We start from the raw sequence: 12456 nt of genomic DNA on the forward strand, positions 1-12456 counted from the left end.
AGACAATTAAAATAAATTTGAGCAATAAGGACACATAAGGAATGAGTTATGGTTGTAAGAGCAGAGGATTTGGGAATGCAGTCTTTTCCTCATGCATTGAAGATTCTCTCTCTTTTTGTCACTTCTTCCCAATTTTGAAAGTATCTGCCTCAAAACACTTGCTCAGGAAAGTAGGAGTGTGAAGGTGGGGGGCTGCGTGAGAGTTACAGCTTGCTAAGCATATGGCAACACACATGTCCACGTTAGCAAACGCTTGCTTACCCAATATATCAGCAGCCCTCATGGTCTTCTTTAGGAATAAGACAGAAATAAATGCACTACCTAGAACAGAAATTTAAAGACATTTTTTTTCTGTTTGATAGAATATCAAGTGCTGTAGCAAAAAGCTGCCCTGGGCCAAGTTTAAATATATCTCACGGCTGTTATTGTTGCACTATACCATGATATAACCAGACAGGAGCCCATTCCGCAAGCAACCAGCCCTCAGGTTTTATAAGATTTTAAACGTACCCAGCAGGCTCCTGAGTAGTTGAAGAGATGTGATACCCTTCCCATCTCCCACAACACTGCTTAAACTGCTCTGATTCAGTCATATGTGGAAGTGTTAGGGAAGCTGGGTACTCATCAGCCTTACTGTTTCACTCCCCATTTTGCTACCAGCTCACTTGCTCAAGGCAAATTGCCTGATAGATGGATAAAATCCTGCTTCTTTAGTCTTCAATGCATTAGGGGCTTATAAGTAAAGTAGCAGTAGTATCATCAAAAGGAAGAAAGCTACTGCAAAACGTAGTGTTTAGTATGAACTAAGAGAGTGGTCATGATGTCTGCAAGCAAGCAGGTTAAAGAATCAACATGTGTACCATACAGGGGCACTGCTCATGGTCTTCTAGGAGGGACTTGTATAAGGAAGGACAAACATGGAAGTGAACCCTGGAAGTGGCCTCCTGTTCTCTGGGCAGCTCTTTCCCTTGCCTGGCTCTCACATCTCCCCTGTGCCAGCTCCTGACCCTGCCTCTTCAGGATGGGCAGCAGTGGGTGTGTGGGTGAGCAGCAGCAGTGCTCTGGCCAGGGTTCCTGGTAAGCAGCTCAGTGTGGACATGTGGTGGAAAAGGAAGAACAGGTTTGGACTTAAGAGAGGTCAGACTGTTGACCACCTGGGACAGATGGCTCTATTCCAGCACACAACATCAGAGCATCTACCTCTAAGGAGAAGAAAAAGAGTCTGAATGGCTCCTGTGTAAAAGATGTGAGGACAGGCCTTTGGGAGAGGTGCATTGGTAATGCTAGATTCATTAAGAAACCTCAAAGCAAGACTGCCCAGGAGGGACAGTGAAGGGACCCATTGAACCTAAATCATGAGATGCTGTTATAAGAGCTCTGTTCCTGCCTACAGCGTGAAATCTTTGGTTTATTCTGGAAATCACAGTTCAACCTTCTTGCAACCATCTTTGCCTCATTAACTCCATTGTTCTGGTGAAAAATTTGATTTGTTATTAGCTAGTATATGTACTCTAGATACATCTAGAGAGGCTTATACCAAGAGGTAAACAGAGAACTGGAATTCATGTCTGTGTTATCCAGTCAGTAGAAAATCAGATCTAGTAGAAGTCATAAATTAAAACTATATGAAGAATGATGGAAATCTATGCAAACAAATAAGTGCAAAAAAAGAATCTTCAACTGCAAATGCCTCACTGAAAGGAGGCTGCTTGACACGGTTTTCTTTATTCAATGTTTCAGTGACAGCTTTGCTGGAGAAAAGACACTGGTATCCAGGCAACATTGGTAATAGCAGAGCTACACAGGACAAAAACCAGGAAAGAAGCAGCAGCAACCCAAGACAGTGCAGGAATTAATTGCTGCTCTGTTTCCTTGCTGTCATAGCTCTTCCGAACCCCACCTCAGCTCACCCACCTAGGCAATCAACAGCAAAGACCTGCTGCTTCATGAACAGATATTGCAGTGTTTTGTTTTGTTGTGTATTTTTTTTGAGTACCCCCTTGTCTGGGCTCTCTGCATTCAGCGGAGATCTACTAAATGCAATTTAGGGTTCAATTCCAGTGTTGGCATCCAGTTTGGGGTGAGATATGTCCCAAAATTCTACTGCCTAGTTCTCTGGAGATGGCAAATGACAGCTTGGGGGGATTACAATCTCTGAAGCTGGTAGTGGGCACAGGGAGGCACTGGAATGCGTCTAGATAATGAAACTTGTCACTCAGCCTGTCATCCACTTTAATAATGCATTCAAATGTGGCAAGCTCTTTCTCCAGAGACAGCTGGTAGTGCACAAGAGATCATGAGCTTAGCAGACTGTATGTATAATTAATGCTCTTTATGATGTGTAATATGTAGAGGAATCTAAAAATAGGAGGGTATTTAAGAATATACATTAGGCCATCCGGGATTGTAGGAAAAACTGAAGTAGGAGAGGAGGTACAACAAGCAAGTGGGGAGAATGACCCCCAGGAGAAACTCTGAACACAAAAGACAAGAGTCCCTGTGGATAAGCCACCAACACTTCATTTGCATTCATGTGAAGAAGAAAAGCAAATGGGGTAAATCTAAGCAAAGAAGCAGAGAACACTTACACAGAACTGCTGAGATGCTAGAGAACATCCATGACTGATGAGCAGCCTGGCAGACTCTGACTGTTACTTTCAGGGTTGACTTTTAAGCAGGTTACAGTATCACAGCCAAGAGAGCACCTTGTTATTACATACTAAATTTAAATTTTATTTTTATTTTCTAAATTTTCTAGGTTTTAAGCTCCACAAGTTTGACTTTTAAAAGAACAGATTAAATCAAAGAAACCAAGGACAGATTGTTTTGATTAAGACAGTGGCTCACTAGAAACACAGGGCCAGAGGAGGAGGGCTCTGAGGGAGGTGGTGATCCCCAGGAGCATAGGCTGGCCTTTACTTGCTTTGCCTTCTGATGGCTTTGCAGCTCTCCCTGGCCAGCAAGACAAATGGAAGGCACCAACATGTACCCCAGGAGCCCACTGAGAAAGGCACAGCCCTTGCAGCTGCTCGGCCCCTCTTCCTTAACTCCTTTAGGCTTCAGCTCACAGTCTCAGGTGCATTTAGCTGCTTAAGACATTAACTCCTCCAGAAAAGGCAGTTTAGGACAATACGCTAGATGGCCAACACATTCCTTGCACCATCTCCTCTCTGCCTGGTGGCCTCCAAGCTGACCCTGCTGTGAGCAGGAGGTTGGGTTAGGTACCCCCTGAGATCCTTTCTAAGCTGAGTTATCCTAAGACCTTGTGAACCTTGGCCGGAGAGTAAGCAGGCATCCAGAGCCACAGCCAGATATATGGCCACAGCTACTAGATAGATGATTTAAAGACCTTACTACATCCCAAATTCAGTTTCTAACTGCAGCCCTGCTGAAACCCCTGTGCTCAGCTCCCCAAACTCTCCGCTCCTTCCTCACCATCCCTCAGACCACAGGTGAGGTGTCTCCTGTCTTCCCACTTCTCCTCAACACCAGTGATGTGACACCTTCACACTTTCCTCCTAGCCAGCTTCCCCTTCGCCATGATTTTGCCCCATGACCACAGCATGAGTCTAATTTCCTGCCACCTGGCCCAAATTTTCCCACCTGCTTTCCCACGTCAGGATCCCCTTGTTCCCTCTCTGTCACAGAAGCTGTGTGCCCCCTCCTCCTACACCACTACACTGATGTGGGAAATAAATCACTGAACATTAAGTTCAGCTCTACGGATGAATAGACTGAGGAACCTGGGAAATTGCTGTGCTGAAAAGTATGAATGTGTCTTTGCAACTGGTCATTTGTTTGCCTGGTTTTTTGTTTTTGTTGTTTAAGCTACAGACAGTCATAGAGATTGAGATCAGTGTCAGAATGAGGAATAGTCTGTATTTTTTTAATTGGTCAGCAATAGAATACAACAGTACAGAAATGCAGACTAAAAATGGTGTCAAAGTGTAAGCTGGCAACAATTCAGCAGCAAGCCATGCAATTTATCATTGTTTTAAAGCCTCATTGGTTTTGAACCACTGATTTTAGCTACAAAACACATGCATAACTCTAAGCCCTAACTGTCAGCCCGTAAGTCATTGAAGTAAAGGCTGCATCCCTGGTCATACCAAAAGACTTGTATACTTTTGGTGCATCAGAATATTTTTAGCTTTTTAATTAATTATTAAGGTAAAACTTTCAAAACTAGGCACAGATCCTGCTCCCACTGAGAGTGGTGGCAGATAGCCTGCTAGATTCAGAGAGGGGCACAAAATCTGGGAGATTATCTGTTAAGGATTAAACATTACAGAATGAATACACCCTAATGAAATCCTCGAGTTCATTTCATGCCTTAACTGACTCATACCTATATTAATGTCCACAAATTGAGTAGTAAATAGGCCCTATAAAATATCTGTATCTATATGACAGAGCCTTTCTGAAGGCTCATGAAACTCTTCAATCTGGAAATACAGAGTTAGTATTTCAAATGAAAAATAGTATGACTTGACACTACATTAAAATGTAGAAAATGGCAAAAAGAGTGTTTGTTCAGGAGCTTATTTTTTAGGTTGAAACAACCTTGTATTTTCATACATTAGCATAAAATAGGCTGATTTGTATTCATTATTGAATAAATATGTATTCACTTAAGCATATGATTTTAAATGTAAACTGAAAAAAATGGTAGAAAATGTCCATTTTCTGCATGATATGCAATTAAGTGCCTTAAGGGAGGGCTGTAATGCTGCTACACATAGCTTAGTCAGGTGCTGATTCTGCTAGGAGAGTGATTGTGTGTGATTACTTCCATATGTAGGTTTTCTCCAGCACAGATAGAAATAAAGAGTAGTGTGACATGTGGGTTCTGCCACTAGCAGACACTGAATGGTGAGAACCCACCTCACAAAACAACTCCTCTGCCTCCTACACATGAAAGCTTCAGTTAGGATTGTTTCTTGTTTGTTTCTTTAAGAAAGGGATAATACATAACAGGAGAAGATAAAGACAGGTGCCCGAGGATTGGAGGAAAGCAAATGTCACTCCAGTCTTCAAAAAGGGCAAGAAGGAGGACCCGGGTAATTATAGACCGGTCAGCCTCACCTCTGCCCCTGGGAAAGTAATGGAACAGCTTATCCTTGGTGGCATCTCAAGGCATATCAAGGATAAGAGGGTTATTAGGGGCAGTCAGCATGGCTCTACCAAGGGTAAGTCATGCTTGACCAACCTCATAGCCTTTTATGAGAATGTAACAAGGTGGATGGATGATGGCAGAGCGGTGGATGTGGTCTACCTTGACTTCAGTAAAGCCTTTGACACAGTCTCCCACAGCATCCTCACAGCTAAGTTGAGGAGGTGTGGTCTAGACAATAGACTAGTGAGGTGGGTTGCAAACTGGCTTAAGGAGAGAAGCCAGAGAGTGGTAGTCAATGGTGCGGAGTCTAGTTGGAGGCCAGTATCTAGTGGAGTGCCTCAGGGGTCAGTACTGGGGCCAATATTATTCAATATATTCATTAACGATTTAGACGAGGGAATGGAGTGTACTATCAGCAAGTTTGCTGATGACACTAAGCTGGGAGGGGTGGCTGACACGCTAGAAGGCGGTGCTGCCATCCAGCAGGACCTGGACAGGCTGGAGAGTTGGGCGGGGAATAACCTAATGAAATTTAACAAGGGAAAGTGTAGAGTCCTGCATCTGGGCAGGAACAACCCCAGGTTCCAGTATAGGTTGGGAAATAACATATTAGAGAGCAGTGTAGGGGAAAGGGACCTGGAGGTCCTGGTGGACAACAGGATGACCATGAGCCAGCACTGTGCCCTTGTGGCCAGGAAGGCCAATGGCATCCTGGGGTGTATTAGAAGGGGGGTGGTTAGTAGATCGAGAGAGGTCCTCCTTCCCCTCTACTCCGCCCTGGTGAGACCACATCTGGAATATTGTGTCCAGTTCTGGGCCCCTCAGTTCCAGAAGGACAGGGAACTGCTGGAGAGGGTCCAGCGTAGGGCAACGAAGATGATTAAGGGAGTGGAGCACCTCCCTTATGAAGAAAGGCTGAGGGTGCTGGGTCTCTTTAGTTTGGAGAAGAGGAGACTAAGGGGGGACCTTATTAATATTTATAAATACATAAAGGGTGAGTGCCATGAGGATGGAGCCAGGCTCTTCTCGGTGGCAAACAATGATAGGACAAGGGGTAATGGGATCAAGCTGCAACACAAGAGGTTCCACTTAAATTTGAGAAAAAACTTCTCAGTGAGGGTGACAGAGCACTGGAACAGGCTGCCCAGGGAGGTTGTGGAGTCTCCTTCTCTGGAGACATTCAAAACCCGCCTGGACATGTTCCTGTGCGACCTCACCTAGGCGTTCCTGCTCCAGCAGGGGGATTGGACTAGATGATCTTTTGAGGTCACTTCCAATCCCAAACATACTGTGATACTGTGATAGAAAACAGATACTGATCTGTAGAGTGTATTTTCTGTATTTTGTCAAATCCAACCTTAAAAAACCCAAATGAATGTCCATCACTTATTTTTCCTACCGAAAATTATTTCACATGTAAGTATATTTTATTATTAAGCTGTTTTCCTGGTACTGAAGTTATTTATGAATCTCCCCTTTTTACCTCTATTTTTATTGTCAGGTTTTATGTTAAATAATTCCTTTCATAACTGTTCATAACTTCAAATGTTAGCATATCCTTTCTTCCCCTCTTTTAAATTCTTATGTGAGCTTTATGTACTATTTTAAATAAATGAGTACTATCCTCATAAATGCACAGACTGCTTTTACTGCTTCTGTCTCATCCAATAGTTTTACAATAAAACCACAAAATTTAATATTTGACTCAAATCTTCATTCTGATAAGCTTAACTGATTCAGTCAGGTAAAGGCATTTAAAACCACCTGTTCTGCAGAATACTTCTGTATCCATTTCACTGGTGGTCTGGATGAAATACCAAAGGAAGACTACTAGCCATTATTCAAAGACTACCGTTTAGTGTTTCCACCTCTCCCGGCTTGTGCAACAAGAAAAAAAAAATCACTTTGAGACCGAGCATTTACCTGTTCTATGCAACTTTAGGGTCTGTCTCTGTCTAATGAAACAGTTTAAGCTCACCAAGTTGATTTTCCACTAAATCTGTTGAGCAGTGCTCAAGCCATGAGGATGCAGTTCCTGCCAGTCACATTTTAAATGACACCTTAAAGTATGTTTATACAGACAGACCTTCAGTCTACCTCCCAAACCGAAGGGATTCAGGACCATCCCAATACAGAAGCACTTGGAGATGCTTTAATCCATTCCCAAACTCAAGCTATTGTAGTCTGCCACAGAGTCAGGAAGATCTGGAGATAAGATGAGGCAGGTAGCACATTTGATCACTGCAGCTCCAATGAGCAGGAGGTGATGAGGGCAGAGAATGGGCAGCAGGTCTTCCTGGGCAAGTACCAGTATTTCCACAGGGAATCCAGAGGCTGCACACTAAGAGCAGGACAAGAAAAAAGGCTGAACTGATGAGGTTGACGATTGTGAGAGGAATGTGGTTTAGCTGAAGGATAGCGTGATTTTTAATTATTTATTTTTTAAGTGCCCAAGCATTTTTATTAAGCCCATTCAAAAGGAAAGGAGCTGGTTTGGAGAAAGGAGCTGTGCCCTTTGCCATGTGGCAGACTAAAATATCTCTCTCCCTTGCAAAGGGCTACTGAGAGGACAGAAGGACAGGAAGCTCAGACTGCCTCTAATGGCCATGCACAAAGCATGTGGATGAGCATGTCCATGTGCACTCTGCAGGCACCGACAGAAAAATCACAGCTGTTTTTGTGTGCCTGTAGTACCATCTCCATGGTGGAGTCTGCATATAGACAATTAATGGCTGCGAACCCCTTCCCTGAGACTATTAGCTTGAAACCTCCTTCATCTTATCCTGCCTACATCTCAGATGTACGGTCTTGCTCAAGGGCAGGGCAGGAGGTTGAGGAAAACCAGTGTGCTGACCTACTGTGGGTCATTTTGGGTTAGGCAGGAGAGAGAATTCAGGTACGAGGAGGATGGGTGCTTTTGGACCTCATGGGACTTGGGTCTCCTTCAGGGCCAGAGCTCTGTGTGAGGGAGGATTAGCACAAATCTGAGAAATTTAAAGAATACCTGTATGCATAGCCAGAGTTAAACAAAGAGCTAAGTCTGCCCGAGACATCTGTGAAGAAATTCATGACAGCTAATTGACTAGCCCAACCTACCCTTAGTTTATATGATAGATCTTAATGGTGTACTGAATATAAAGGAAGATACTACAGTATTTAGTCTGTTGGTGCATGACCTCTTGATAGCTATCCTGCACACTGAACATGTAACATTTCTAACATGATTAAATATTAGTACTTAGTACTAGTACTTAGTATTAGTAAATTTGAAAAAGGGGTGGACAAAAGCTTTATTCCCCATCCTTAATACCAATATCCTAATAAACAAGGAAGCCAAATATAAGGCGAATTGCTCAAAAGAGAGACCGTTAAGGTAAGCTTAACTCTGGAAACTGGATTATAGGACACACACTCCAGAGAGAAGGATGAACCCTGAAGATCTTTTGTTGCATCTTCTAGACAAATACAGATTTTAAAGAATAGTCTGGTGAATGTTTCTCAGTTCTCATTAGAAACAAAGTTCTCAAAATCCTAATTTCTTGGGCCACAAAGAAGTTACATTACAGTGAGTGAGAGAAATCCATTTCTGCAAGAACATCTGAGAATCTTTTTCCTAAAGCACCATCAGGGATATCAATTTTCAAAGCCTAAAGCAATTTCTTGCCCCACAGCTACTTAAAAGGAGCATATAAAAATGCAAAGGGATCTCAACAGTGTCAGTCTAAGTGAGTTAAGTGTAAAACAACTCTCCACAGAATGATGAAAACTGCAGAAGAAATGATCTCTGATACCACTGGTCTCTCCTCATCCCTCCAGCCCTGCCAAGTTACTTGTGCAGGCAAAAGCAAGACAATGAGCTAAAAGCCACAGCAGCCTAAAATTACCCAAGCTACATGTAACACATGATTTTTATTTTTTAAGTATAAAATGCTTTTTAATGATTACATTAAATGTGTATTACTTCTCCATTTTTAAATTTAAAATTTTCCCATTTCTCTTCTTGAAGAAAACAACTGCTGTCTTCTCAAGCTATTTTAAACTCTGAACAGATGTAGAGCTTGCATCATTGCAACCACACACAGAAATACTTCCACTGTGTAAGAAGAAAAATATAGTATTTGTAGCTTAATTCTAAGAAAAAAAAAAATAAAGTCTACTGCCAATTCATGGTCTGTGGTGCTGGATTCTTTTTAAAACAGCCATCAGAAGCAGCCAGCTCAAGAGGATAAGGCACAAAATTTTCACTAGTTAATTGATACCGGGTTAAGTGCAAAATTCGGTTGGATGCAGTTAGATGTGGTAGCAGAGCATAACAGACATTGGCTCCATCTATTTTGAGACCCAGGATGCTTCCTGTCTCAGAGGTCTGGAGGTATATGATGGGTACAGCCCATATCCATTCTGGGCAGAGATTCCAGTCTGCCTGATCCTCCTCCAAAACCCTGGGTTCCAAGCAAAGGAAACTTTCCATGCAGACCCAGAGCCATATGGATCTTCAGAGATGCCTAAATGACTAGGTGACTGGGCATAACATGAAGCACATTTCCTCTCAGTACACCATAGGTACTGAGTACCCAATGCCAGTGGGAGTCAGGTCTTATCAGGTGGGATGTGTTGACACCAAATTGAAAAAAATGTTTATCAGAAGAGTGGATTTAGGGTTCAGATACATAATTGGAGTTTGTTATTAATTGCTTAATTTCTTAATTTAAAAAATTATCTTATGAAAGACACACATTCAACAATACCTCAAAAAACTGTGCAAAGGCCACCCTCTACCACCTAAAAGAGGTCACAACTTAATGAGAAATGTATTTCTTAATCTTTTAAACTGGAAGACCTGCTGCCTAAACTATGCTTTGCCAAGTTGTTAGCAGATGATATGCAGGTGTCTTGGTCAGTTGTCACTGCCCTAAATGATGAACTCTTCTAAAATTAAAAAGGTGCTCTCTCTCTCTGGCTTTAATTGCAGAAGACAGGAAAGTATCTAGCAGTAGGAAGTGTTACTGGGAAGTTATTGTTGTAATTGGCTGGCTACACCATTTTTACTTTCCCTTCCGTAAGAGAAAGTTTGCTAGACTAAATAAAATTTCAGATCTCTCTATTGTTTGGGCTATGAAACGGATACTGTCAGCTGATATATATATATATGGGAATGGAATATAAGATCTTAAAGTGATTTCTGGGGTCTTCCAGGATAAGTATTTTGGGTCAGTTAAAAAAAAAGAAAAAAGAAAAAAGAAGTGGATGAGAATTTAAATAAGATACAACAGTTGGGAAAATGGTTTCTTGGTATTTGTTACAAGTAAGGGAGAATGGAGTAAACAGATGCAACATTGCTTCACATATTGCAAAGGTAAAGAAGAACAAATCATCCCAGATAAAAAACAACCCTAAATGTGACCTCTTCTTTGTAGCAGTTTAATAACCAATTTAATTTTTTCCATTCCCAATGCTTTTCATTTTTTATTTCTAGTTCTCTATATTTGCATTTTATTCAGTTTGGACAACAAATTAGATTGGTCAGTGTGCCTTTATGTTCAGAGACATCTGGAAATGTCTACAGTTGTTAAAAATATAACTACTGCCACCAAAATCACACTGGTATATGTCATATTAATTTACATTTTCATCTCAGGTAATATCTCATCCCTTTCTTTGAGAAGTCTTTCCCACAGTGGTGAACAATTGTGGCTTTATATCTCATTCTCCAAAATTCTGCAGTAGTTTAACAATAAAGGTTACAGTAAATTGCCTGCAGTTTCCTTCCCCGCTATCTCTTTGCTAAATTACACCCACGTGTGGCTGGCTGCCTCCTTCCTACAGACAGGAGGCCACCCGGCAGATAATTAATCTTTTCTACCTTCCCATGCAAAATTGCTCTCTGCAATGTCACTTTCAAGTGTGAAACTGGTAGCTAGAGACAGACCATGAAATGTTGTTACTTGTCAATAGAAAAAAAATGAGCTCCAGCCTAAGCAGAACCGTTGTGATATCTTGGCCCTGGAGGTTTCAGCTGTGGGTATGAAGCGACAGGATTAAGGGATACAGCTGTAACCTGTATTCCTGTTTTCACAGCCTTCATACAGTAACACCCTGTCCACTCTGCTTTGCATTAGCACAATGTAACATATTTTAGAATGTATGTTTAGCAAAGATACAGACATGTCATACCTGAAGTAGTCCTCTAAATACCTTAATTACAAAAAAACTCTTATGAAGTAAAGAGTAAGGTCACATCAAATGAGTCCTAAGGATAGGACTTCTGCTAAAGTCAAATCAATCTGCACATCAAAGAAGAAATGAACAACTTTGATAAAGTTCATGAATAAAGTAAACATTTCAGGAAATTTCTAGACCCTTTTGGACACACACAACTACCAGGACCAGCAGAAAAGATTATCTGCTCCGAGTGTGGTTCCTAAAATCTTTGTGAATGGGAAGATAATGATTGGATGACAGAAAAAATGGTGTGGATCTACTAAGAACATGATTCTGCAGAAGTGATTCCTGCACGTAGCCCAGGCCAAACCCTGCCACCACGGAGACCTTGAGGAGCATGCCAGTGTGTGGGTATCTGCCAGCAATGGGGGGACAGAGCATCCAGCAAGTTTGCCCAGCATGGATCAGAGGCACAGCCAACAGAAACCACTTGGTGTGATGGTAACATAGAAAACATTGTAGGTACTCAGAATCAGACCACAACTCTGTGCAGTAAGCAGGATGTGAACTCCCAGGTTCAGGGGCTCACAGAGCCGTCAAGGCTGGTATGGCAGTGGGTCACTGACTGGCAGAACTAGCACAGCACAGAGGGACCAGAGGCCACAATAGAAATAACTGTGGAAGGAGAAAGATATAAAAAGACTCTCAGAGTTAAGTAGAGGGTTTGTGTTAAACTGTCAGCTCCAGTAATTATATGAATAATTTCTTTTCAAACCACAACATTAACATTTTTTCCCTTGTGTTCCCACTGCATTTCCTGGGGTATTATTCCTCCGGCCACAAGCAAGCATTCAATTAAAATATGTACCCAAGCAAGGAATGGCAAACCTCCTCACCTATGACAGATACACATCCCAGTGGAGCAACAAGGGAAATGGGAGCAAATCCATAGGCTGTGAAATTGCCCACCTCTCCGAGCCCCAGGAGGGTAATTCCACACCACCACAGTCTGCTCATGTAGTAGGGCTTCGGCTCTGCTTCGCAAGCCAATCGGAGATGAGCGCATTTCTAGAAAATTAATTGTTAGGAACAGGCGTGAAAAGAAAGACTTCCTTTGTGTTCTCTTATTTGACAAAAGTGGAATAATTAAGGGGGCTGTCAGCTTCAAATTCCAGGTG

General features: G+C 42.1%; 1 protein-coding gene across 3 annotated transcripts in view; it reads right to left on the reverse strand.

The window, feature by feature from the left end:
* NIPAL2 (NIPA like domain containing 2) overlaps positions 1-12456 on the reverse strand; it is a 54332-nt gene that overhangs the window by 20580 nt on the left and 21296 nt on the right. For 2 of the 3 annotated variants that reach the window (XM_021280780.2, XM_065054070.1), the window contains exons 3-4: positions 12175-12346; positions 262-321 (exon numbers count right to left, since the gene is read on the reverse strand). The exons of the other annotated variant lie outside the window; for it this stretch is intronic. In XM_021280780.2, the coding sequence (XP_021136455.1) occupies positions 262-321; positions 12175-12346 (232 nt within the window). The remainder of the gene's footprint in view (positions 1-261; positions 322-12174; positions 12347-12456) is intronic. 3 annotated transcript variants of the gene reach the window in all.

This window comes from Columba livia, chromosome 2 (assembly GCF_036013475.1).
Source record: "Columba livia isolate bColLiv1 breed racing homer chromosome 2, bColLiv1.pat.W.v2, whole genome shotgun sequence".
Lineage (NCBI taxonomy): Eukaryota > Metazoa > Chordata > Aves > Columbiformes > Columbidae > Columba > Columba livia.